At 47.7% G+C, this 27652-nt stretch overlaps 2 protein-coding genes across 7 annotated transcripts in view; one reads left to right on the top strand and one right to left on the bottom strand.

Annotated features, from left to right (window-relative positions):
* The window catches only part of Znf536 (zinc finger protein 536), a 439199-nt gene that overhangs the window by 6883 nt on the left and 404664 nt on the right, over positions 1-27652 (bottom strand). The gene's annotated exons all lie outside the window — the stretch shown is intronic.
* LOC147823985 (uncharacterized) lies at positions 17584-26094 on the top strand. 2 transcript variants are annotated; one of them, XR_015443047.1, is made up of 4 exons: positions 17584-17759; positions 21436-21678; positions 22602-22679; positions 23221-26094. XR_015443047.1 is itself a non-coding variant. In XM_087191002.1 (4 exons), the coding sequence occupies exons 1-4, from the start codon at positions 17675-17677 to the stop codon at positions 24991-24993; spliced, it is 528 nt and encodes a 175-aa protein (XP_087047128.1). In that variant the 5' UTR covers positions 17584-17674; the 3' UTR covers positions 24994-26094. The 2 variants fall into 2 exon arrangements, 1 of the variants encoding a protein (XP_087047128.1); XM_087191002.1 differs by lacking the exon at positions 21436-21678 and having other exon boundaries at positions 23221-23370; positions 24779-26094.

Genomic DNA, 27652 nt, shown 5'->3' with positions numbered 1-27652 from the left:
CTATATCACCACTGAAGCCAGGCAGCTTGAGTCTTGGCACACTACAGGGAGAACCACAAAGATCATCTTTATTTGCACCGAGAGCCTTTTGAATTGGCCAACTTGGTCTAAAAGCACTTAGTACATTTTTCCCACCAATCAGCTTTAAAATATTAATAGTGATTGTATCCTATGGTTAGATTCTGAATCTCTACTTCTTGGTAGAGTCAAAGTACTATAAATTCTGGCAGGGTTGGATACTTCAGTGGTCAGATCACTACTGAGTTGGTTTTCCTTTTTAACTTTGGTGAAATGGAAACCTATTAGCAAATTCATCTGAAGCTAGGCATGCATACATTTGTAGAAGAAAGTCTTTACAATCCTGGAATCATAATAAATCCTGACCTCGCAATAGATCTTGTAAGTAGAAGCCTTATAGATAACAACAGTGGTACCTAAGGACTCCAGAGGTTTACATTCCCAGTGCTTCTCATTCATTTCTGGACATTTGTCCTCACATTTGAACTTTCTGACAGTTTTATCGAAGGATAATGCCAGCCCCATTGTACAGTTGAAAACATGAAGATACAGCAAACCTGGAAGGTTTGATTTTAAAACACATTTCAACAGGTGTAAACTGCTCCTATACTTTAATTCTCCAAGACCCTTGCAAAGATTATGACTACAATGAGATTTCATAGCACAAAATACCCACAACACACATGCACACAGTGTGTAACATTATACAGAATTACAATGCACTTTTGTTGTAAACGAGACTCTACATGTACATAAAAACACACATGAGTTACATTTCAGGTAGTTGTGATGCATTTTATTATATATAGAATATTTATAAACATGCACAGAGTCCTTTTGATTTGTTGGTCAGACTGATGTGGACTGATGAAGAAGCAGGTGCTGTGAAGGAAGAATTGTTTCCTGTTCAGGACAGTGATTGGAGAAGCTGTGATGTGTCCAGAAGAGAATGTTACATTATGTAATGTTATGTTATGTTACGTTATGTTATGTTACATTATGTTATGTTATATTATGTTATATGCTTCACCTACATCAAATATAAGTGAAAGCTTGATCCTTCGGTGATGGAAACCTTGATTCTCAAGCAGGAATATGTTATTATGCAAGACACTGTTGGACACATGACACATTTCAGAGTCTTGCTAAATCAGGATAAAATGTTCCATGTGTCTCTACCCGAATTGTCCATGCTAGGCCCCCGACACTGGCACCAACACCACGATGTTGAGGTCTGTTGGCTTCTGCTCAGAGAACATAAGCAAGGGCTTCAGAACAGACACTGGTCTGGTGTGCTCCGGAACACCTCACAGTGTGAGTCCAGTAGTTGTGCAGGGAGAGCTGCCCTGAAGCCAGAGGCGCCAGAGAGACCTGTGCAGAAGCTTTCTAACCTTCTGTGGACTTGGAGGACATCAGATCTCTAGATGGAAACAGGTCATCCTGTCACCAGAGGAGAAATCATTGCAGCTCACAGGGTGACAGGGGGGCCCTTGCTTGGCCTGCAAACTTCCATCCATCCCATTATAATGAGATAAGACCAGGCATGCTGCTGGCACCATCTTGGCAGACTAGAGACGAAGGTGGAGATACCCTAGGTTCATAAGTGGCCATGAAGAGCTAATAATGTTCATCACTTTCTAAGAAGAAGCTTAAAGACTGAGCTGAGTCCAGCAGCCTTTCCTGGTGGTTGGATTTAAGAGGCTAAGAGCCCACTTTGATCAGTTCCCTGAGGAGAAAAGCGTCAAGCCAATACCCTCTGCCAAATTTGACCCCTCTGAGAAGCAGCACATTCCAGGGATGCCATTTGGCCAGACACAAAGACCCAAGGCTTTCTTGGTCTGGCATCTTTGCTTTCTTTCTGGTGTTCACTTTCTCTCTGACAGTGGACAGGGTCAGGTTTGGGGAGGAACTTGTGTTTAAACCATCACTTCCTCCTTCTTGAGATCGCCAAGCTACAGAACACCCTAAACTTCCATTTCCAGTGTCTGAGCTTGATCTCTTCAAAAAATAAAATGGGCTGGGGATGTGGTTCGGTATAAGAGCCCTGAATTCAATCCCTCATTCTGCAGGAAATAAAAAATACTGACTCAACAAGTGCTTCACAGGCCCACTGCTGGGTGATGGTCAGCCTCAAGTGGTTTGATTAAAGTTTAAGCAATTGTCATTCTTTGGGGAACTGATCTCTGAATGGAGGATCTGGGAAACTCGGAGACCTTCAAAGTCCAAAACAATTGGTTGGTAACAGTTGCATGACATGAGATGAAGTTCAGCAAACATCAGCTAGAATTCATCATGTGTCAGTGAAGCAGCACTTTAAACAATGCAGTCCATGGTACGGTGGAGGCAATTAGGGGATTTCATGGGCCCCACCAGAAGGAACAGGAGACACTGCAAGTCCTTCCTTCTTCTCCCTCAAAGCCCCTGCAGTTTGCTGCCTTTAGCCATATAGGACTTTTCTCTGTTTTCCAAATGTTTCATGCTCTTTCCTGCCACAGGACCTTTGCATAGTCCTCTCTCATTCCCTCAATCTGGAATTCTCCCTGCCCCTACCTGCCTCATCTCATGGCCAAAATCTCATCCTTCAGTTCACAGCACTGCTGCCTCTGCTTCCAGAATGCCTTCCCTAATTATTCGTCACCCACTACTGGGAGACACATTACAACAAATTCCAGACAGCTTCTCACATCAGTATCTGAACAAATAAAACAATCACAGCTGCTTTCCCCATCAGGCAGACTCAATTCTTGGGGGCAAGGCCTGGGCTTTTACTTGGGTTTTTTGTTTGTTTGTTTCAGTTTGTTTTGATTAATTCCGCTACTCACCATGCCACATGATGCTTGGCACATCACAGATGTCCTTCAAGTGTTTTTCAGGCAAAGGGACATAGAAAAGGGAAAGGGATAAAGTTCTGTGCTACTGCAGACAGAGGGACAAGAAGCCGGGCCAGAGGAGGAACAGGCCAATGTGGTAGAGAGAAGCACAATGGCGGAAGTGGGCAATGTCAGGCTCACAGACCTGCTGGGAAGGTGAGGCCTTGCCCCAGGGGAGCAAAGGAACAGCAAGCCCTGACCAGCCCTGCAATGACACAGCTGCCCACCACACACCCACTCCTCATCTGCCTGCAGCCAGGGCCAGGGCCCCGAAGGAACCGGATGGGTTCCCCCTAACTAACTCCCCCCTCCTTCTCCTCTTTACTTTTCACTCTGAGGCCATCAACATTTCCCATCACTGCCATGTGCAAAGTAAGTACATCATACATTAATTTGTATTGTCACCACGCCGTAGAGCCGTGGTAAAGAGCACATTCATTTTTAATCCACTATGAATAATATATAAATATGTATACAGTGTGGAGGGTCAAGAAGGGTAAGGAGAAAGCAAGTCGTACATTGTTTATAACAAAAGTGGGGAAACAGGATATTTTTCTTACTTGCACAATGGAAATATCTATCCTTTCCCTGTACCTAAGGGGGAGAGAAAAATGCCTGCCCGTGGGGTGGACCATCCATTAATTATAGCTCAACACTGTGGGCAGCTGGGTCTGTGGAAGAGATGGGGCTAAAGCTCGGGGCTTCCAGATTTTCCAAATGGATGGGTTCTCCTCAAGTGTGTGGTGGCAGGTAGGAGAGTGTGGGTCAGGGATGTGACAGCCTTTGGAGCGCTGTCCTGGAGTGGTGTGAATAATGGCAGCAAGAACATTCTGGTGCCCACTCCTCCACGCACATTAGCAGGAGTTGCCGCCATTGGCCCTCACAAATGCTGACCGGAAGATGATGTGGCCAAAAGATCACTTCTCATTTCACAGGTTTGAAAACCTGGGCTCAGGAAGTGGAAATGACAGTCCGAAGTCAGTACTGTACAGTTGGTTGATTTCTGATTAAGTTGTTTCTAAACTTACGCCCATCTCTCCACTGCTTCCTGTCTCTGCCTGTCACCCCCTTACCAGAGGACTCTCTACAAAGTGGGATCTTTGATTCGGGAACAAAGATGCTCTGAGAGGTAGTTCATGAACATACTGAAAGGGTGTGCATTGTGTGTGTATGTGTGTGTGTGCGATGTTGCACACACATCACATCCACTCTTCTTATGGGCACAGAACCATAGTGGTCTCCAGGAGTCCACTGAAGTCTACCTGTGAGCACTTGGGAGCTTTTCTTTGGAATATGGAACCCAAGAGTCCAGTCACCCCGCAACACCCCCAAAGGATTGGCTCAATGCTCCTTCCACCGTGGGTACAAAATTCTGAGGATGCCCAAGTCCCTTATACAAAGCGACAACAGTATTTGCGTTTAACAGGCTAACATCTTCCCATACACTTTAAATCATGTCTAGGTTATTTATAATTCTTAATATAATCTAAGTGTAATATAAACAGTTCCACTACTATATTGTTTAGGGAATAACAACAAGAGAAAAAAAACCACGCGCATTCAGAGCAGACCTACCACGGTAGGCTTAATACAATGGTACAGAAACAAGATGCAAGGCGGGTAGTCCTCACCCGGCAAAGACACTGAGGGCTTGGGGAAGTTGGAGGCTACTGCAGGGGGCACTCACACACCACAGTACTCATGTAGATTCCACGTGGTACTTAGTGCATGAAAAAAAAAAATCAAGTTTTGATTTTTGAAAATTTCCGAAATTTTCCCCAAATATTTTTGGTCTACAATGGGTTGAATCTGCAGATGTGGAATCCACAGATGAGCAATGAGCAGGTCTAGAGAACCAACTGTGTGTTTAAGGTACCCCAGACATGTGTTCTGTATCAACACTCAATGATGCTGTCTCCTAGCAGGGCCCAGGTGATAGAGAGAAGAGAAGATCTCAGAGGTGGCCTCACACACAGTAAGGCTTGGAAAGAGACACCTCCAAATGGCACTAAGGGAGCTCTAGCAACACCAGATCTCCCATGGTACCTAAACCAAAGCCCACTGATATCCTTTAAACCAGGGCCATTTGCAAAATGCATGCTGGTAGGTTAAAAAGGGCTCCACCTATAGGGCTAGCCTGTAGGTGTTAGGCTATGCTGGATGTGTTAGAAATCTGGCCCTGAGAGGTGGGGTCGAACTGCCTAGGAGGAAGCCATGGGCATGGTGGCACCAGCAAGTTCGTGGATCATCAGGCCTTCCAGGACATGGTTTGGCCCCCACCTGTGTGATCAGAAGTCCCCAGCCTTCACACCTGATCCCCCTGAGTGTTCATGGCTTTGACCCCAAAGCTACAAACTGGGAAGACTCTAACCCAGGCCCCACAGTCACCCTTCTTCCTGGCTCAAGAGATCGCAGAGGTGATGAGATCATAAAAAACCACAGAAATGCATATTGGGCCTACAGAAAGAGCCATTTTCTCAATTGCATACATTATCTTTTTTAATAAATTTCCCTAATTCCAAATAGGCAAGAAAGGTTCCAATCAGGTACATAATTTATGTTTTCAGTTTTTAAAAGATATTCATCCACCTAATCAAAAATGCTAAAACACTTTAGAATATCCTTAGTACAAATAATTTGAGGTTTTAAATTTCCTCTGATTTGGTTTTAATTTTAAAAGGCTACTCCATAGAAGTACATATTTTCAAAGTGAATTTTGATCTATGTGGTAATGGATTGGAGATATCACTCATGTTTAGCTTAATATGCAGAATATAGATGTGTGTATATAGAGGGATTAGTATTCATGCATATATTACCCTGTGTTATCAACTGGGGGGGGCTAGAAGAGATGATATTCTTAGAAGAAAAAGAGCCAAACATATCTATTCCATGGAGAAATGGGTGATTCTAGGGCTGGGGCAGAAAATACACAAAATGATCTTTTAATATTTTGTGGCAGAAAATAAAGACTTGCTAAAAAAAGAAAAACAGGAACACAAACATTGAAGGGGGCATAGAGATATCTCCAAGTAGCATTGAGCCAGCTAAAGAGCCCCCAAAGCTCAAAACTACAACAATTTGAGCGAGAAAGTACATAATGTGGTACTAAATTATAAGCCAAAGTATAAAATAAATATCTACAAGTCATACTGACATAAATGATTGAATTAATAAGTACATGGGGAAGCATAAAAAGAAATACCCTGCATGTTACAGATAATTCACATAGATACCGCCCCCCCCTCCCCCCGACCCGGAGTGGAACATAACTGTATTCCTTACACGTGGGCTGCAGTGGGGACTCCTTCCAAAGTGTGTAGTGTGGAAAGGGGACAAAGTATAACTTTACAGTGGAAAAACTTGACAAACACCACCTCGGCCAGGTGATCAAGGTCAGGTTGATGGCAGGTACTCCTGATTTGATATGGAAAGAAGCACCTTTTACCTCTATGTCTTTCGTTCCAAACCCATAACTCCCATCTAAACATGAGAAAATGCAGTTGAAGGCCATTCTGCAAAATAATCCTCCAAACTTAGGAGGTCATGATAAAGAAGAAAAGTCTGAGAAACTGTCACAGCCAAGAGGAGCCTAAGAAACATGGCAACCAAGGCAACATGGTGCCTGCGTGGGATGCTGGAATAGCCAAAAGGACATCAGGTAAAAGCTAAGAGAATGGGGATAAAGTACAGACTTGACTAAGTAGCAATGCATCAATATTGGTTCATTAACTGTGACAAATGTACTCCACTAACGTAGGATGTTAATAATAGGGAAAACTGGCTGGGAGACATATGGGAATTCTTTGTGCTACCTACACAACTCTTTTGTAGATCTAAATCTATGCTAAAATAAAGTTTATTTTAAAAGTTTCTTTAAAAGGGGAATTTGGGTGAATAGGGCAATCCTCACACCCCATGTTGTGGGATGGCCACAGCTAATGTTTTAATTCACAGAACCACGCAAGAGGCACGTCACTTTTCTTGGTGACATTCAAACTTCAGGAGAGGGAAGCAGCACTCTGGCACCGGGGACTGAATTTAGGACCTTGCGCTTACAAGGCAGGCACTGTGCAATTGAGCTAAATCCCCAGCCCTCACAGTGTTTTTATTACTCAGTGCAATGGTTAAGATGGGGCAGGGCAGCTCCAAGCCAGATACTTGTATGCAAACCTCTTCCGTCTCTCATGGGTCCTGTGTGCTCTTGGGCCAACTGATTGCTTATTTAGCCTTTCAGGGCTTGGTTTTCTCATCTGTAAAATGGATATAATAATAATAGCTCACTCAGAGGGTTGTTTGCTGCACAGATTACATGAGATAGGCCTATAAAATGCTTAGACAATGTGTGGCATGTAGTAAATGAATATTTACTGGATATGTTTACAAGTATAGAGATACTGCTTCTATCAAGTACCCATGGGAAGGTGTCCTTGAAGTAGGTGCTTTGTGAACAGTTTGATTTCTCTGACTTGGGGAGGCGGTGGTGTATGAGGGATTGAACCAGAGCCTTTGCACAAAGCTTCATCCTCAACCCTTTTATTTATTTTTTATTTTTGAGTCAGATTCTCACTAAATCTCTAAGTTTGCCAAAGCTGGGGTCCAACTTGGAATCCTCCCACCTCAGCTTCCCAGAGTGCTACACAGGATTGCAGGTGCGCCTTGGATGATACTGAAGTCAGGTGTCACACTCTCCATTTGCCATATGAGGACAATGAGGCCCGGAGAAGCTGCATGTTGGCCCATGGCCACAGAGCCAGAGAAGGGAACTCCCAGCTTTGGGTCTGCAGCCAGTGCTGGGGGCGCAATGATTCACGTTCTCCTTGCCTTTAGGGTCAAGCTCAGGGAGCACAAGCACTTAGAGGAGTCTGGATTGCAGGAGGGAGTCTGCAGAGAAGGCCTCGGAGGTGGAGTCTCCCACGCAGCCAGCCCGGAAGAACCTCGGGCTTCCTGCCCTTCCTCCCCACTTCCGCCAGCCCCAGGTTTGGTCCTCAGCAGTTCCACCCCACCCCATGCCACGACAAGCCCTGCGGGGACCACCTCCCCTCTGTTTCCTCCCCCAGGCCGTTGTGCCGGGTGGAGCCGGGCCTGCCTGGGTGTGGTCAGCCACCGGCGACACTCGGCAACAGCCACTATTGATCCAGGATCTTAAATCATCGCCCGGATTTTATGAAAGCATTTATGTTTATCATTAAATAACCTTCAAAGGGTCGATGAACTTACTTTCCTTTTTTGAAGATTTTTTAGATGTGTAATATAATAATACTGTAATGATACCCAGAGTTTGTCTCTGGGCCAGCGCATTTAATCCTGAAAGGCTGGGGGAGGCCAGAGACCGAGGACTTTGGCCTCAGAGCAGGGGGGACGCGGGGGCGCAGAGGGGCTGGCGGCCCTGTCACAGCTGGAAATGGAAACTGTCTTATCTCTCCCAGTGTCGGGGGTGGAGGGCTTGGAACATTGTACTGCGGGGGGGGGGGGGGGGGGGGCGGCAGGTAAATGCAGGCAAGCTGATCATGTTTTAGGTTAATCGCTTCAGAAAAATAACTAGTAAATCAGAGCTATGTATTTATACTAGAAGCTAGGGTTTTGCTTTGTCAAGTTTTTAATGAATCAATTTCTAAATATTAAGTGAAATCATTAAGGTGATTCTTAGAGATGGGAAAAGTGAGAGCAAGCTGAAATCAGCAGATGTGTCCCTACTTGTCTGCCCTACTTGGGCTTACTGGGCTACACACGATTATCTGCAGTTCCTGGACAGCAAGACGGGCTATGAGGACATAAACTACCAACAGGCACCCTGGGTCAACAGCCTGCTGCAAAATAACAGAGACCACTCCAGCCCCCCCCCCCAAGTCCTGCCCGCACATGAGCCCACCCCTCCTCTCTAGCCTTCCGTGACTCCCCACTTCTCACCTCAGCACCTTGTCCCTTGAGTCTGACTTTCCAATCTTCATCCTTCCCTACCACACCGCCATTCCTACTGGAAATTCATCAGCTCTGGTGCGACTCCTTAATCTCCTTCCAGTGAGACCTGCCGTTCCTCCTTGAAGCCTGTGAAGTGGCCACTCACTGGAGGCACCACAGAACTAGGTACTTAGATATGTCCTGCGGGACAGCCCTCAGCAACAGCTTCCCGGGACCCAGGCTTGGGGGCCCTGCCTTCTCTCCAGGGGCTGGAAACATTTGCTGGGAATGGGAGGAAGCGGAATTTGTTCCCTTAAGCATCTGCTTCCCCAAGGTGGGTGGCCTCTGCCCAGCCCAAGTTATCTCCTTCACAACAGCCGGGGGCACTTTGGGGTGGGGACAGGACAGTGGCCCCCACACGCCTGCCCTGAACTTGCACTTACCTTGGCCTCTGATCTTGTGAGGAGCGCACATCCCCTCCACTCCGCTCCTCCCCTTGAACTTGGCTGCGGGACAGGTTACCTGCAGAGATCCCTCCTGTCGCTCCCAGCAAACCACCCTCACTTGGCTGAGCTTCATACTTGAAATGCCCGCCCTGCCCTGCTCATTTCCTCCCCAGGGAAATCTGAGTACCGTGTCCCAGTAGCTTCGCTCTCGGCCGCCACTCTCTCCTTGGGGTCTCCATGTTCATGGAGATGGCTCAGGGTTCAGATGCACTGTGGCTCCCGGGGTGGCTTCCCATTTTCCTGTTTCCTGCAGCAATGCTCAGTCTCCTGATCACAGCTGTACCAACCATGCTTGCTCCATTCTCTCCGCAATCCTTCCACTTCTGGCTGGGTCAAAGGTGGCTCTACCCACCCAGACTTGAGTCGCAAATCCCATGTGCTGCCCCAGATGGTGGCCACGTCCATCCATGGGAGGCCCATGGATCCCATTGCAATTTAGACCGCTGTGCATTCACCCTCCTCAGAGGTTACAAGCTGGAGCCCACACAGACTTTTTTTGTTTGCCCCAATACTATTTTTAAGAAATTGCAATGCACAGCCAAATGTTTTGAAATAAAAAGATTTCATGAAAAAAAAAAAAAAACATGGATTTCCAGTTTCTCTTGAAAAGTCAGAAGGTCTGGCAAAACCTTCCTGGAAGCAGACCCTGCTGAGCCGGGTCCCTCTGCAACCAGCTCCGTGACGCCGCCCCAGCTTCTGGGAGCGCCTGGCTGGCTCCCTTTTGCCCTTTGGCTGGCTGCACCCCTGGGCACCTCGGCCAGGCATTCGGTGGGCCTCCAGAGTTTTCAGTCCCTGCTTTGTGCATTTTTGGCTCACACCCATGTATCACCTTCTTTGGGGTTGGGGAGGGAGTCTGAGTGAGGTTTTGGGGTGGTTTTTCATTCAGCAGATGGGTTTGCATTCCTGTACACACCCAGTGAAATAAACAAGTGGGTGGTCTCTGCTGGTTCAATGGTTTTCTGTTTTCCATTGTGTCGCTTAAAATGAGCACATCAGCCCTTAATTGTAGTCCTTGTTTTATTGTACAATTTAAATATGGGAGGGGGGCCAATATTGAAACTTGGCTTGTGCCAGGGATGTGCTGAACACTGTGTCCCACTAGAAAAGACATCACTAGGGGTAGGGGGGCACATAGAGGACTTTCAGTAAATAAATACCCAATCCACTAAAAGCTGGTATTCGAGGTTATCTGTGGGCAATTCACTACCTGCAGTATCTTTCATAAACACATTAGTGCATTTCTTGCAGGGTGGGGGATTCAAATGGGCTGCAGAGCATCTCACCCAAAACAGTGTAGCAGGAGCAGTCACCTTCCATCAAATTCAGTGCTGTTGTGTTGTATTAATGTGAGTTTATGTGTGTGAAAGAACCACACATCCCTCTTTGCATAAAGGAATCAGACACCCGCCATCCATACCCACAGTATATATCCATGTAAACGGGCACGGTGGATTTATTTAAAATAGCTACTTTTTATCATGCCCAATTCAACAAATTGGTACTGTGAACAATAGGAAATTACAAAGTAAAAGGAAAAGATGGAAACATAAACTTTCCAACCTTCAGCCGAAACCAACTGCTGCTAATATTGTCACATGCCAAAAATAAATAAATAAAATAAAGCCTAGAAGAGAGGCTTTTATCCCCTCATGAAGTCACAAAGGAAATGCTACTCCTTTCTTCTCTTTTTTCCCCCCTATAAAAGGCTCTCTCTAAAAAATCAAAGGTGTCAGACTTTGCTTTCTCTTGCTGGCATGATCCAGAATATGGCTAAGGAATGACAGATGTCGGCACCCAGCTGCAATGAAGCATGCTAAAGTTTCCGTCTAATCCACTTATTTCTCTGTAGTCACGTAAACCAAAACAAATGGGCAGGGCTTTACATTAGGAGAAGAAAAAAAACCACAGCAGCGGACTTCATTGCATAATGCAGACTCCAAGCCATCTTGGTATCATTTGCCTTTCCACAGAGGGAGAGAAGGAAACCTTTTGAGGGGAACCAGTCCTTCCAAGCTTGGCCCCCAAAGGGTCAACTGCTGTATCCCTTGGTTCTGTGCAAGATAAGGTTTCTCAAGAGAGAGGGAAATTTGGACAGGTAAGAGGCTTTAGAAGCATGTGGAGGCCCCAGAGCAAGTTCCCATGTGCGGGCTCACACCAGCACCCCTTTGCATGTGCACACATGTGCACATGCACACACACGCACACACACACACACACTCCTGGGTTTGGGAGCTGCTGAACTAAGTTGATCAGTTTAATCACCAGCACCATCGTTTTCAACTACTTGAATAAATCCAGAGGAATTATAAATGGAGCCCGTGTGTAATTAAAGTGCGGGTTGTTAGACTCTTCATTTAATAAAACACTTGAAAAGAAAAGCCCTCATAGGCTTAGCCGTGCCGCCGGGAGCCAGGGTAAGCCTGCACGGAGGCGGCCTTGCCCCTTTCCAGCGTGTAGGGCAGCCACCTCCTGAACCCAATCCCCTTTAAATCTTGTAAGGAGAGAGCAAGGATCAGGAGTCTGGGGGCTCTGTCACCGCCTGCAGCTCCAGCAGCTTCGAAGCACTCTTTCAGCACAAGTCACAAGGAGAGATGTGACGGATTTCGCCCATGGCAGAATGGCGTTCCGTTTCTGGCCCTTCAGGCAAAAACAGTAAAGGCAAAGAGGAAAATTTGAGATTTCCCCCCTTAAACTTCCCACAACAACCTCAGCAAACCACATGACTCGCCTTCTACAATCTCCCTGGTGTGTTCACTGCTACTTTGGCAGGGACTCAGAATTACTGTTATATAAATTCCATCTGATGCCAGCGCGACCATCTGTGAGTAAAACTGCTTCACCTACGTCTGCCTGCAAAGCCACTCTCCCAGAGACAAGGGAGAAGGGGGAAAAAAATTTGATTAATTTGCAGAATGCTTGTGATTTGCTCATATATTATTATAACTGCTCATCAGCACATGACAAATTCCCAGCCCTCGGTGCGGGCACCCGTTTGGTTTCAGCAGTTCCTTGCGTCGACACCTGACAGACTGCAGGGCCTCTAATGACTTTCAGATGCTTACAAACAGTAATTCTATCTTCAGAATAAAAAAGAAAAATCCGTAGGAAGAAAAGAGGAGCGAGTTCGTCTATTTCATTTCCTTCCTGTATATCAACATGATTTAACGCAAAGGGCAGCTACAGCTCTAACGGGGCCGCCGGGGCCTGGCCACCACCGCCTTCAGAGACAAAGACCCCCAGTCTGTGGACGCAGAGCAGGCAGAGGCCACACTCAGGGTGATGCCAGGGAGCGCCCGGGCGCCTACCACTTCAGAGCGGCTCTGTCCCTCCCTCTGCATTCCAGAATCCTTTCCGTTTGTCCACTTTTAATACCCTAATAACCCCTCACGTTCCCTGTGAACACATCTGCCTCCTAACTGCAGTTGGATTTCTGCCCCTCCTCTTTTTTCTTTGCTTTTAAAACTCTGATTATGCCTTCCGAAGCCCTGCCTCTGTGCTTGATTGCTTGCTTTAGATTAGAGATTTTAGCAAGGAGACAAAGACTTCAGCATGCACATCAGTCCCGCATATGAGGACCCACAGAAGGAAAAGCGATAAAATGCAATGCACCATCTGTCCACAAACAATAACCTGCATGTTTGGAGGCTCACAAATTATTTAGCACACAACCTTCCCAAATTACAGAGCCTTGAAACAGAGCAGAGCCCGGGAGCGAGACCCTCTTTGATGTCCTTTGGTATTTCCACCCCCTCGCCCTCGCCCCCCAAATTGATTGCTAACAGTTGAGGAATGTCTCGGTGACAAGTAGATTTTTATTATCCGGATCTTCCTATTACATTTGGCCTGGGATCCGAGCAGGCCCAGGCGACGCCCCCTGGCCACAGACCTTTCAGAACAACTGGCCCAGATGCCAAGTCTGTTTCCTTTCACACGTGTGCCTGGGGTGAAGGGGGCTGTCCCCACACTCCAAACAGAAAGATCCTGTGAAACTCCGCCTGTTCAGAGAACTGGAGAGCTGGTTTGCTTGTTTGAGGGGATATTGAAGATTTTGTTCAGGGGGAATCTATGTGTGCACATTGGTCCCCCAGCCCATGTCCCGCCTTCTCTTTAGAAATGTTCTAATACCTTTCCTAGCTCACACTGTTAGGAAGAGCCTTCCTGACCCATGGACCATAAACTGCTCATAAGAGTTAGCCAGTGTCTTTAGTCAAGCTACAAAATTCCTGCTTAAATGCTTTACTAAAATGGACGGGAAAGAATGAACAAACATTGCCACAAGGGAAAAGAAAATCATTGTTATATGTGGCGGGTTCACCTTTTAACAGATACTCTCTGTCTTTTGTTTTAAGAATGAGACAACTGATTGGCTGATAAAGTGCCAAGGCTTCAACATAGCATTTCATTTATTCCTCACATAGTCCTATAAAGTAGGTGCCATTGTTATGATCTTCCCATTTCCCAGACAGGGAAACTGAGGCACGTGGAGAGTAGTGTGTCTGGGTGAATCAAGAAGAGCAACAGCCAGTGTCTCAAAGCAGGTGTTCCAGCCCCAGACAGCGCCTCTGAACCACCAAAGCCTCCCTAAGATCCTGCTTCAAGGAGGAGATCCAAAGGCAGCAGTTAAGTGTCAAAGAATCCAGCGGAAAACTTTGCATGATTAATAATAAACAACCAAACAAACATGTACTTCCCAAATAGAAGCATTTCTTTCCTGAGTCTCAAAATAGACACATTGAGAGAGAGAGAGAGAGAGACAGAGAGACAGAGAGAGAGAGAGAGAGAGAGAGAGAGAGAGAGAGAGAGAGACCTGAATGTGAATCAAATGAGGCTTTATTAACAAATTCATCGAGAGAGTTTAATTATCGAGACTTGGTCCCTCTCAGATGGCTTCCTCCCTGGACCCCTCCTGCAGCCTCCAGGAGCCCCCAGCTCCCCCTGTCTCCTCCACCAGGCTTAGGTCTGCTCCAGGTCCTCCTTTGCTGAGATTCTTTCCTCCTCTAGAAAAGTGGCTGGATCGTACTGGAATTTGCTCCCCATCACTGTCTGACAAAGCTGTGCACCCACCAGGTGGCAGTTAAAGAAATGCCTATTGCTGGGCAAGGGGAGGGCCTTGAGGGTGCCCATTCCAGCAGTCTGAATGTAAGCTTGCTTCCCATCCTCCCCTAACCCAAAGCTAATTAAGCTGGCATTTACACACACACACACTTTGGCTAAAACTGGGGTGGGGTGGAGGAAGAAGAGGAGCCTCACTTACATTCAAACAACCAGATGTTTATTTTATTTTTTAAAATTCACAGTGCCAAACGACAAGCCATACTGAAATTTCTGCTTTCTGGTATCAAGCAACAAAACCTAATTCTGTGTTTGCAGCACTGAATAACCATCATGGTTGCTTATCTCTTTCTTTCTCTTTTCACCATTACTATTATTATTGTCTGTTCTTACGCATGCATCAAGCTTTATATAGTTCCCTACGAGCTCTTACACACTCTGTTCCACAGGACACAGTGAAAGACAGAGTCTCCAGCTGCCAATGGTCTCAGTCTCTGGCAGGCATTTAAAATGAAAAGTGCATCTGGGCACCTTCTGAAGACCCGGTTCTCTCCATTTGAGGAAATCTCCTAAGTTTTTATTTCCTTTCTGATAATCTCATTGTCACAACAACTACCATCAATCAGGAATCTTATTCAAACGCCTTCCTTTCCCAAAATAATTTGGAAAACTGGAAAGGGAAGGAAGAAATGAGTTTCTGAAATGAAAAAAGCTTCTCTCCCTTCACATGCAGACATTTTTTAAATCTCGAATATTGTACACAGATCTTCCTCTCTCTCTGAGTCTTCAAAACAACAGAGCAGTGTCCAGCAGCATTAGGCTAAACCCGAAGCGACTCCAGATATAAACAGTTTCAAGTAAACAAGAAGGACACCTTGATCCACATGTTGGGAGCTGACGTATCTAACAGCAGCACTCAGCTGTATGGCCATGAGCAGGCTCTTCCAGCTCTCCAAAGCCTCAGTTTCCCCATCTGTCAGAGGAGTGGATTCGAGTGCTTTCTCAGAGAAAGTGGTCAGGTCCAATGGGGTGATACATGTAGGGAGGTGAGCACATAGCCTGGGGCAGACTGTGGATCCCTGCTATGGCGAGGCCCACCAGTGTCAGCTGCTAAAGCACAAGGCCAGGGTGACAGGGTGTGTGCAGTCCAGCTGCTGATCTCAGCCCTAACAAGGGCTCTCCCTGGTAAGAGCCAGAGCTTCCATGAGCCTAAGAAACATCACTGCCTCTCAGGTACGTACTTAGCTTAAATGAAATAGTGAAGTCCATCAGTATAAAGTGGGGGTTTCAAAGGGTGTAGTAAGAAAATTAAAGCAACCAAGTGAGGGCGTTTTATGCGTGCAGGATAACTGCCTTTTGATATAGCTTTTTACTACACATTTGGTATTATGGATCCATAACAGATAAATGTGTACCGTGGAATATATAAAAGTGCCAGCAATTGTCAATATGCATTCACATGCTGTATTAAGAATCTTCTATAAAAGACTCTCCAAATATGATAGATGTGCACAGCTAAGTGAGTGATGCTGCTGATGAAAATTTGGGGAAAGTGTATCTTAAACCCTAAGGAGGTTTACTAGGCACAGCAGCCCAAACTCAGCTGACATTTAAAACAGTCCCTCAATACCCAGAACAAAGAGTCCTCAAACACACACTTTCAAAGCAAGGATTTTAAAACATACACAAAAATGAAATATATAAATTCCAGACTCTGGGTCCAGGAGGTAGGATGGAGAAATTCTAGTAGCTGAGTTTCAAGACCAGGACAAGTGTGGGTGTTGATTCTCCAGGCACTTGCTGGGCCCCCACGTGCCCCTGGGCACAGCCAGGAGGTGGATGGAACCGACCTGTGCTCAGCCCTCTAGTCTGCAATCTGTGTGCTTGCTGGGCATCCACTCCTCAAAACGAATTCTAAACTCAGGCACAGTTGCTCTGATGCCTTCTGTTTTCCTGGCAGCCATAAACACATTGTTATGCTCTCAAAGAAAAATAATAAAGTAAAACATTACCAGCTTCCTATACACATAATAAAATCAATCTTACGTTTCTAGTACATTAAATGAAATAGCATATCCCCAGAAAATACGTAATTGTCAATGTCTACAAGAATCATGCAAATAAGGGTAAAAAACAAAATCCAGAGGTCAGAATAAAATAGTAGGCATATTCTACAAAAATAGATAGAAATATTTGCCTATGTTTTATATAGAACATGTCTTAAAAATGCCCCCTCAGAATGCATGCCAGGATTTTTAACCTGTTAGGCCTTTTTTGATAGTTCCATTGCTTTTTGAAATCTTCCTGTTTCCCTGAGATATAGACATTATACACATTCACAGTAAATAGACCTTTTTAATTGAGTTGATAGGTTGAAAGTGAACGTGTCCTTGAATTTACATGGAAAGATAGACAATGATTATTTATAATAAGGGATTTATCACTTCTTGGCCTTTGAACTAAGAGGAAGTGTAGAAAGGATTTTGCCACTGACTTCCCCTTTTGTATAGCAAAGACTTTATCAACAGATCATATTTAAGTAAATACTGCCAAATAAGATAAATTCTGCAGGAAAAGACAAATGTCTCTAGCGTCAGATGCGGGCAGCAAGAGGCTCCTTTGATGCCATGTTCTACACACGGAGACCGGGACCCGGCGTAGCCAGAGCTCAAATCCATCAAAGTTCAGATTTGACTGGCTGCTCGAAAGCTGAATGTGGGAATGTGGCAATGTGCAATTTATTTAATTTTAATGAAATTTCATCTCAGATCCTGTTTTGTAAGTCAGCAAGATGGCTAGATTTTCCAAAGGAAGGGAGGTGATAAAGAAGGCAAAGAAGTTCCCCTTGCCCGGGCCTGAATTAGCAGCCCAGGGCTGGCCCAGTCCACGCTGAAGCCCCGGAGAACACACAACTCTGTGGGTGGAGCCTGCCTGGCCTAGCAGCATCCCAGCCTTGCTATCTCCTTGCTGAAGGGCCTATTTGTCTGCTTTAAGTGAAATCACTCAATTCTCAAAAGTCAGTGGAGGACTCTAGAAGGGGGAGGGTTTGGATAGGCTACTCCAAATAAGTTCCATTAATCAAAAGACACAGTGTAATGTAACTAATATTTTACAATTAGGGGAGACAAGATGGAACTAAAAGCCATCTATCTCTCTTATACCACATGATCATCGATTCATAATCGGAGCCTGAGAGTTGCACAAAGATGCATTTACTGGATGGGGGGAGCGGGGGGGAGGGCCGGTCTGAGCCGAGATAATGAACGCGATGAGAGAGCGCGACGCTGAAGCCTGAGGAGAGATGACAGAGGGCCTCAATGCTGACGGATGACACGGAGACACGCGCAGATACCTGACAGCCCGCGGGAGCCGCTGCGCTGCTTCCCCAGCATTATGATCCTCAATTATCTCGGTAAGGGACTAGGAAGGGGAGAGCCAGGAGGCTGGCTGAGCCGGCCGTCACTTCTGCACCACGGTGCCCGGCTGCCAGGGGAGGCCGCCCTGCCCCCGAGCGTGTGACCACCGCTCCGTGGGGCTGCACTTTTCATTGTCAGCGCTCTTGGGCACGCAGGAGGACAACGGGGGACAAGGGGGATGCCCGGCGCTCCCTCTGCTCTAACTCTTCAAAGGGACTCATTTTTTCTCTTTCACTGCCACCTTCAGGAAAAGAAAGAGTTGGCCCTTTCCAAAGAGCAAAGAAAAAATGAAAAGTAGGGAGGGGCTTCCTGGGAGTTGGGGGGTCTCCGCTGCGGAATGGGCCTCCCCCAGACAGCGCAGACCCGGAAGTGATCCCCCCCTCCCGGGCTCCTCACATGAGTCATGCCAGGAGAGCAGTGAGCCTCCCCGGGAAAATGCAGAAGCTGAGAGCAAAGCGGGAGAGCGGGAGGGAGGCTTTGCAGGCCCCTCGGTGCGCCCCGGGAGTTAGGGATCTTTGGGCAACTTTCTCCAGCCGCCACCCCATCGCGAGTACTGCCTGCCACTGGCTCCGGCCTCTCATTCCCACACATTTCCCAGCCCGATTTCTCCGTGAAGATGCAGATGGCCTCGCACAAGTGCTCATGTAGCGTGTCTTTTCCCACAAAGAGAAACAAATGATGCTCTGGGAGGCAGAGAAATTTGGGATCTCAGCAAAACAGCAGGACTGGACCGTGGGGCAGGTGGTGGGGCTGACAGCTCCCAAGCCTTTGATGGAGGTCGAGGCGGCCTCGGCAGGGACCGTGTCCCTGTTCCCGTTTCCGCCTTAGCACAGGGCTATATCTTTCATATACAATACTATGGTGACAGATTATGTAATATGCACAAATCCCACACTGAAGCCAGAGGTCCAGAGAAACCATGATTTTTATGGTATTTATTTTTTAAATCATAACTGGGCTTCCAGACATGTTGCCTATAGAAGTTGCCCTGACTTCTCCCCCTCCCATCTGCCTGCCTCTTCCTTGCCACCTCATGGGGGTCTCCGTGCCCAGTTTCAAGGAGGAGCCAAGCTAGGTGGGGATCCTACAGTTTGATTTCCCTACAAAGCAGGCAGTGGGGATTCTTGTGTATGTGATTGTGTGCTCATTCCATGCACACATCACATGCAAATGAAACCTCTCCACAGTGTAAGAGTCCCCAGGTGCCCCAGTTCCTCACCCAACTGACAGATTCTATAACTCAGGCTATAGTGAGGGAGCTTCTGGGAAGGCTCCTTCCAAAGTGCCCACTCTCAGACCCCAGAAGCAGACCCCAGAGTCCCAGATGGAGCACACTCACACGCCTTTGCTGTTTGGTCCAGTTCTTCTAAGAACTTGGTAAAGACCTCCATCCAGACTTATTTAAACATCCCCAAGGACACTGGACATCTGGAACCCAAAGAAGGTGCCGAGTCCAATCTGGTAGGCTAAGCAGAAGACAAAGGTGCCAAATAAAATCAATTTTCTTGGCCCAAGTAGCTATAATTGAGACCCTCCCCCTGTTCTCACTTAAACCCCTGGCCCCAGGAGGCTAAGTTTGAGTGTCCTGGACATAAATAGGGTGCAACTATGTCTGCCCCGGGACAAGTGGTGAGGCCGGCAGTGCCGGTCAGCCCTGGTCAGGTCATGGCTGAGGCACCCACTCTCCGCATCAATCAACCCTATGAAGTCATTCTGCGAAGCCATCACCTGCACTAAAGATTTCCTAGTTCATATGCAGACCCTTTAATGAGAAACGACTGAACTAAGCCAGGGCTGGATAAAATAAAGCACGAAAGCACGCCAGAGCCAACCCTTAAAAAATGAAGTTCCAGGAATAGACTCCTCCGTGCATGTGGTTTTAACTTCTCCATCGCCATGACTTTGCCCTTAAGCAGAAGTGAAATGAAAACTAAGAATTTTTAGGTAAGGTGAATATGTTTACCGAAACCTCTACCATGAACCCATGGAAATTCAACTTAATCCTCTTTGGAAGCGGCCTGTATGTCAAGATGGCTATGTACATGTGCCTTGTTGGTGGGACACACGTGGGCACATGATTGGTGCTTTTATTTGTGCCTTAACCAAATGCAGGATAGAGAAGATGCATAATGTTCCAAGAGGCATTTCTAAAGTGCAATATTCATATATATATATATATATATATATATATATATATATATATATATTGCTATAAGCTTGCCTTAATGTATCAAACCAAAGCAGTGTTAAAGGCATGAATTCTTAATTTGAATGTGGCACGAATAAAGATATAAATTCCATGTTGGTCTAATTAACTGAGCTATGTGGATTGACAAGAAATGTGAGTTAAGCATGTGCAAGTTACAGCTTCTCATGTTTTTTTTTTCTTTTCGTTATCACTGGGGATTGAACCTAGGATCTTTTTACTGAGCTACATCCCTAGGCCTTTGTTTTCTTTTGCATTTTTGAAACAGAATCTCACTAAGTTGGCCAGGCTAGGCTTGAACTTGCAAGCCTCCTGCCTCAGTCTCCCAGGGTGCTGGCATTACAGGTTCTTTGTGGTTAAGGAGTTACAGAATGGCATGCAGTAGACAGAGTCGGTGATGGCTCAGTGTACGGCTTAATACCCTAGAGGTTCTGAGAAATGGTGGCGATCTTGGATCATGGCCACATGCTCTTCGGTTTCTGCATTAGAAAGTCAATGTCTTTGAAAAGATATTCAGTGAGCAATTCTACTCCCATTTACAGGGACATCCGGGTTTCAAATACCACTAAGCTTTGACAGTGTGGAAGGCAGGTGGAAGACATCAGAAGAAAAAAGCAAAAAGACCTCTCAGCTGGCCTTCTTAGTCTCAGACTAGGTGGGCTGGCAGCTACTAAAACTTAAATAGAAGCGATTTTCAAAAGGCAAACTGAACATTTCCACAATCATAAAATCAGCTCTAACACTGTAATATTCCTTGAACTCCAAACAAATTATTTGGAAGGATATTAAACCTGGAAGGTCTTTTAAATTCCTTATTAGAATGGAGATTACATAGAACTCATGGCCAAATCACATACAATTTGACCCAATTCTTTTCCAGCCTTTCATATCATTTGATATTAGGCAGAAACTATTGTTCAAATGCAGAAATTCATTATCCTCTTCTCCAGCCAAACCAGGGTGAGAAAATTCCCCGAGACCCGGTTTTCAACCATATTGCGGCCATAAAGGTGGTCTTTAATGCCACCTAGAGGAGAGATGGCAACATGGCATGTGAGTCACTCGGAGGAAAATTAAATACAGCTGAATAATTGAATGAGAGGGCAAGTTGAATCAGGGGTCACCATCTGTTTGACTAGAATTGTTGGCACATTTCAGCTAAGCCTCGCACGCCTCGTAAACATGCTTACAGTTATCATAGCTCGCATTGCCCTAAAATAAAAGAAAATTGGTCCTAAAATAAGCCTGAACTAATTAAACATATACCATCTTGTCGTCATGGAGACCAGAGTGAAGGTCACCAATTTCTCATGGCATTCAGGAGGGTGTTGGTGCCAAAAAGAGACAGGTGATTCTCTGGACTCTTGAGGAGAGGGCATCTCAGCCCACCTAGTCAGGGGCTGGATGTGAGGGCTGGGGAGGTAAAGGACCAGCCCAGTTCTCAGCCCTACTGTCTCTCTCTCTAGGCCTGAGGGGAGGCAGAGAGGGAGGGCAGGCAAGAATGACACCATCTCCAAAGAATCCAGGCAGCAGCATCAGGAGGGATGGTGAGCTGTGCCCTGCCAACGCTACTTAAGGTTCCACCCAACTGGCACCTTTGCCCCTGGAGATGGGGGTAGGGAAAGCATCTTTCCAAAGACTTGGGTGTCATCTGCATGGGATCCCTCTGCCAGCTTCATCAGAGCACTGGTCTTCCTTCTACCAAGAATGTACGTGCAACTGGTTGTGTGTGCACGTGTGTGTGTGTGCATGTGTGTGTGTGTGTTATACCGTACTCTGTGCACAAACAATGAGTACAAATTCATATTTTGGGAGAGAAACCAATTAAAATTGCACTTTGATAAAATTTTCCTGATGCCCCCCCGACACACACACACATAACTTGGGGGGAAACACGCTGGCTTTGGAGTCCTCAACACACAGTGGGCTTCTACTGGGGACAGCTGGGGACAAGCGATGGGCAAACCCAAATCTTGGGGGCTCAAACATCTCAGGCAAGATTTAAGGTCTTTCCTGGCAGTATCAGGAGAGAAGAGACACAGGGTTTGGGGGAGTAAAGATGTGGCTCTTCTGCCTTGGGGGGCTCTCCCCTCCCCTCCCTGATCTCTTCACTGCCTTCCAAAGGCCTCTTTCCTATTCCCTCCCTCCCTGCTTGGCTGGGGCTGCCCTGCCTCTTTCCTGTCCCTTTTGCAGTCGATTATGCACAAATCACTTATGGAAGCCACAGTGGAGCGACCCCAACTTCAGCAGAGGCTCCTCCGGGACACAATTAACGTCTGTTGTCTCCCATGTTGGCTGGGCTGACACCATCGCGGATTCCAGAGGTGCTGTTCTCTCTCTCAAGCGGCAGGGATGCCTGGGAGAGGGGGACGCTGCCCAGAGACCAGAGGCTGAAAATGGACCGTGCAGACTTGAGTCACTTCTGCTCCTCAATAATTCGGACCCATCGCATGAGGCTGGTTTGCACCCAGCTCTGGTGTCTCATTCAGGCTGTGGGCTGGCTCCCCACACTCCACATTATGACAATAGGAGAGAAAGAATCAAAGAAATAATTGAAGGGCCCTAGGATGCTCCATTTCCCAAGCCGGCACCGCCATGGAGTGTGCACACTGCATGTTTCCTCACCTTACAGGCTTCCAGAGACCCATGCAGAAGTCTGCCTACAGCCTGGCCAATCAAGACTCTCCCAGGTTCCTTTGCCCTGGAAAAGGTGAGTCGGGCCCCTCCTGCCCACTTCTCCAGCAGGTGTCCTATGATGACAGAAGGACAATAGCAGACTGTACTAGTTCAGGGACAGCTGAGTTCCTGGGCGGCACCTTTCTTGATTTTAATGTGATGGGGAGGAACCAGACCCAGGTCATTTCCCCACTCAGCCTGACCCTTCATCCACCACATGATCTACAAGCCCTGTCCTGTGACCCCTGCTTCAACCTTTCCCTGGCCTGGGTCATTCCAGAGTGCTCAGTGGAGACAGGAGCTATGGATAATAAAAGCTCACAAAACCCGGGGGTGAGAAACCCGCCCACCTGCGCGCCCACCCAGGCACTCCATCTCCTGACTCAGAATGAGGCCACAGGGCACCCAGAGCCCCGACTTCATCTATAGGACAGCGAGTGCCCAGCTGTGACCGACCACTGCCTCTTAGCAAGACAGGCCGGTGGTTGCAAGTCCTGTAAATGTTCCAGAGAAGCCAGAAACACAGATTTGTATGTGAAATCCCTTGAGTTCTAAATGTTAATTACCAATTCCAGGCTTTCAGAGGCTCTATGGGGACCGAGACAATCAAGACTGCAGACTGCTGGGAGCCAACACACACCTGCCTTTGACCTTCCTACCACTACCAAGCGAGGCTGCCGCCCCTCCCTGCTGTTCCATGCCAAAGGCTCGGCCTCCTGGTGCAGGTAGGGGGCACTCCCAACGTGCCCTGGAGGAACAGCCCACATGGGAGACAGAGGACAGATGCACAGAGCCCTGAACATTATACACACACTCAGAAGCCACCCTGGGGACTGCTCCTGGCCCCTGTGGCTGGAGTCCCACACCCACAGTTCCCTGAGAACCCTCATCCATTTGCCTTGTTCCTCTGCCTACTTCCCCTTCCCCTTCCTGGGCTGCCCTGGGCTTCGCCTCAGTAATCTTCCTGTGGGCCCTGAAATTGCTCTCTGCATGGAGATTATTGTGGAGCAGTGGTGAAGGGGAAGGACCTATTGATAATCCACCTCACAGATGGATGAACTTTCAGGAAAAAAAAAAATCAGGTTGCACCTGGATAAAGGGAGACTTGAGCCTTTATTGAACCTGCCTGCACACAGCTGTGTGGTGATGGGATTTAAGGCTTGAGCAGCCATTCCACCCCTCTTCTCCGTGGAGGGGGAAGTCACCTTTTGCCAGCACCTCAGGAAGCTGCTCCCACTCAGGTGGCCTCCACTCCACAGAGGGCTTGCAGGGACCCTGGCTATTTCCTGGGACTTGTCCTATCCGAAACGTGCACCTCCTTTTGTTTCTGCCTAAAGATTCAGCTGACCCTTCCCCTGAAAGCAGAAAGCAGACGTGAACCCCATAAGGATATGAGTGTCTATGGGAGGCTCCCAGGACCCCTGGAGGAAGCCCCAGATGCTATTTGACCCTCCAGAGTTGGCAGCTGGAATCTGCCTGGCCCCGGAGGATCCTGGGCTCCTTCTCTTTACCCTGCACTTCCCAATTCCCAGGGTATAAATGAGGGAGAGGCTGGCACAGCATGGAGAAGGTATGGATTCTCAGGGCCCCTCCAGGGGAAGCCTGGTGGAGCTCAGGATAGACTGAAGCCTTCCTTCTGGGGAGAGTCAAGGTCAGCCCTGGTTTCTCCCCCAGCGTCCTGACTGGCCCCAGGGACAGCCGCTAGGACAGTGACCCCGGGGAAAGGCAGCCTGCTCAGGACCTGCAGTTTAAACACCACTGGCTTCCTCTTAGCTACTCAGTGTCTAGGGTTGCAGAGGGCACTGTCAGCCCAAAGGGAAGCCCAGCCAGGCCGGTGCCTGTCCATGTGAAGGGGGAAGGGCGCCAGAAGCCTCTGGAGATGGAGTCCGTGAGAGCTGTGAGCCTCCCTACCCCTTGCCAGGGCCTGCGAGCACTCACACTGGTACTGAAGCCTCTCCCACATCCTAAGCACCTCCCAGGCACCAGCTGTAACAGGCCCAGTCCACTGGGAAGGAAGTTATGGCGCCGCGAGACTTCTGTGGCCCCTGGGGACAATGTCCCTTTGCTTCTCTTGGTGGGAGCTGCCTGTCCTGCTTTTTCATGGACCCTTCACAGGATGATTTCCCTCCTCAGACTCTCCTGGACTCTGTTGCCCGGTAAAAAGACACTCAGCTGAACACACAGCTTTTGACGTTCCCTGTGGTGACGCAGGGTGGTCACTGGGGCCTGTGGATCCTGAGCTAGAGAAGAGGGAATTCCATCCCTCCCCTTCCCAGGAGCCTGAGAAGATCCCCCAGCCCAGGGCTCAGCTCATCAAGTCCCTGGATCAGAGGGAGCAGCCCATGTAGCACCCAGAAGTGGGTCTTTGTTTTGTGCCAAAATTCTACGGAGACTTTGAAGAGAGTTTCACGGTGTCAAGGAAGACAGGATGCGTGATGGTCAGTCACTGGTTGTGCAGTCTCCGTTGTCAAACACTGTGTCATATACAAAACGGCACAGTCACATGTACCTGCAGCACTCAAGGGTCAAAGCCAGACAGGACCCAAGCGGTCAGCGTGCTGCCAGCTCTTCCCATCCTGCGGATGCCCCACCGAGGCAGACTTCTCAGAGGTAGAAGGGGCTGTGGCTGGCGCCCCAGGTGAACAGACAGATGGCCAGGCAGGTGAGGGGCCAGCACTCTGTTCTTTCAGCCTGCAGTGCACTCTGTGGGGGCATCAGCAGATGACATGGGACACCTCAGAGGGCAAATTACTGTGCCGGCTGCCATCCTGCTCATCAGTCACCTGCTGGGTAGATCTATGTGCAAGACCAAGACCAGCTACAGAAGACCCTGAGATACCCTAAGGTGACGGTGCCCGTGATAGCCGGGCAGAGAGAGCCCAGGGTCGCGAAGGTGACATCTCTCCAAGCAACAGCCAGCTTCCCGGGTTCTGCATAGCCAACCTGACTGGCCACAGGGCACCCAGAGTGATAACTCTGGGTAGGAGATAACATTTCCTTTAATCTGACTCACAACCCTAAGGCGGCTGTTTTAGAAACTTCACGACTTTCCTCAATTGTCTGAAAGATGCCAAGTTATTTTGTCCAAAACAAGTCTTGTTCCTTAAAAAGTGTTCACCTTCGTCTCAAAAAGAAACTTTTGAGACAACACTTCCATTGAAATCCTTGTTAAAAGGGCTTCTCTGCAAGAAGTTCCTCAAAAATATATTAAAAATCATATTAAAATCATTTTCATAAAATGTGTGTTGGGAAAAGACAAGTTTAATTCTCAAAGGCTCCATTTATTGAAGCAAAAATTAATATTTGTACTGTTTCTAAATTGGAATAAAATTGCAAAGATGCAAACACCACCCTATATCATAATCTATAAACCAGTCAGAAATGTTAAATCAACTGTAAAAATGATTTAAAATCTACATGAATAATTTTATTAAACTGATTTGAAATCATATTTTGTGCTACCGTCATTTATTAACTGCATCTCCAACAACAATAGGTTTATAATGGATTTTTTTTGCAAAGAGAGATATGTTCTCACAAAGGCTGTCCAGGAAGAGGCTCCCCTCTGCTGGGGGGCCTGTGACCTATAGCCACATGGTGCACACTTAAGGTTGTACACACGGTTCCCCTTCATGTCTCACAGGGTAGAGGTAAAGAAATCAGTTCTTGTGAGCTCCTACTGCAGAGACCAGATGTGTGAGGACTTCTCAAAGCACCTGGAGTTTATAAGGAGGGATCCATAGCTGCACTGGAAAGGACACTTGCCTGAGGTTTTCCTCCTCTCCTTCCTTTGCTCCTCTTTCTTCAGTCCCCCTTCAACACTGAGGCCCAACTCCCAGGTTACCTCAATTATTTCCTCTCAGAGCTGGGCGCGGTGGCACACGCCTGCAGTCCCAGCCCTCTAGGAAGCTGAGACAAGAGGATCACAAGTTTGAAGCCACGTTGGCCAATTAGTGACTTAGTGAGACCTTGTCTAAAAATAAAAAATAGGAAAGGGCTGGGTTTCTTTGCTCTGAGTGCCAGGAGACACAGAAGTCAAAGCGGGGGACATGCTACCTCTGCCTCTGAAAACAAAGCAAAACAGAAATCAAGCAGAGGACACTTCTTCCAGTGCACCCCCTCCATGAATCTCCCTTCCTTCCTCTCCAAGGTTTTCTCTTGCTGTCTGCAGGGCGATAAAATCCTACCTTGGGTCCATCATTTGGGGACTCTGGACTCACTGTACCCCAAATGCTTGAGTCAGAGAACCCCAGCCCGAAGTCATTTGGCTGTGTGGACAGCAGCAGAGGAGCAGGCTAAGCCCGGCTATGTCTCCATGGAACTTCTAAGGGCACCGGAGTCCACAGCTCATCCGGTTCCCTGGAGATGGAGACCAAGGATCCCAAGATCAACCGGCACCGCCCTGTGGACAGCAGCAGGAGTTACAGCCCTAAACCACGAGGCCAAACGGGGAAACTGAGCCTCATGAGGCTCCAGATATTAGCTGTGCCTCTGGGAGAGCCCTGAAACAGCTTCCCACCACCTCTGTTGCAGCGGTTTCCAGTGTCAAACAGGGGGAGCCAGAGATGGGGCAGGTGGCGGGGAGGGCAACCACCATGTGGGGCTGGAGGACCCATCTCTGAGCCAGCCTTGCCCTGTCTCCTTGCCCTCCTGTCTAACCGCCAAAGGCTGCCTCCCTCCCTCCACTGCGTGATGCCCTGCTGGAGGCTGTCATCCACTTCTGTTCCTGGCCACAAGAAGGTACTGAGCCCGAAGCAGGACACGCCGGCAGTGCTTGAAGGCCAGTGTCACAGAAGGTGGCCTGTGCCCAGGAGGGTGGGCACCCAGACCTGGGCAAAGACAGTTTCCTCACCCCTCAGATAGGGTCACTTCCGGCCCCCCAGCCCCTCAGAGCCCCAGCTCTGACGGCACATATTTTGCCAGCTTCCTACCCTTCCTGATGGCTCCTTACCCCACGCTCAACTCAAGAGGACCTGAGTCCTTAGCTCCACTTCTGCTTCCCGAGAA

This window comes from Heterocephalus glaber, unplaced genomic scaffold (assembly GCF_053883595.1).
Source record: "Heterocephalus glaber isolate CG9 unplaced genomic scaffold, H.glaber_assembly_v1.0 deba00001561, whole genome shotgun sequence".
Classification (NCBI taxonomy): Eukaryota; Metazoa; Chordata; class Mammalia; order Rodentia; family Bathyergidae; genus Heterocephalus; species Heterocephalus glaber.
This window is presented reverse-complemented; position numbering and strand designations above follow the sequence as displayed.

Excerpts from the sequence above, each read along its gene's own strand:
- LOC147823985 (XM_087191002.1), top strand. The coding sequence starts at position 17,675 with ATGACACGGAGACACGCGCAGATACCTGACAGCCCGCGGGAGCCGCTG. Across the intron at positions 22,680-23,220 it reads GTTCCTTTGCCCTGGAAAAG|GCTTTCAGAGGCTCTATGGG; the intron begins GTGAGTCGGGCC and ends TACCAATTCCAG. Across the intron at positions 23,371-24,778 it reads GGCTCGGCCTCCTGGTGCAG|ACTCTCCTGGACTCTGTTGC; the intron begins GTAGGGGGCACT and ends TTCCCTCCTCAG.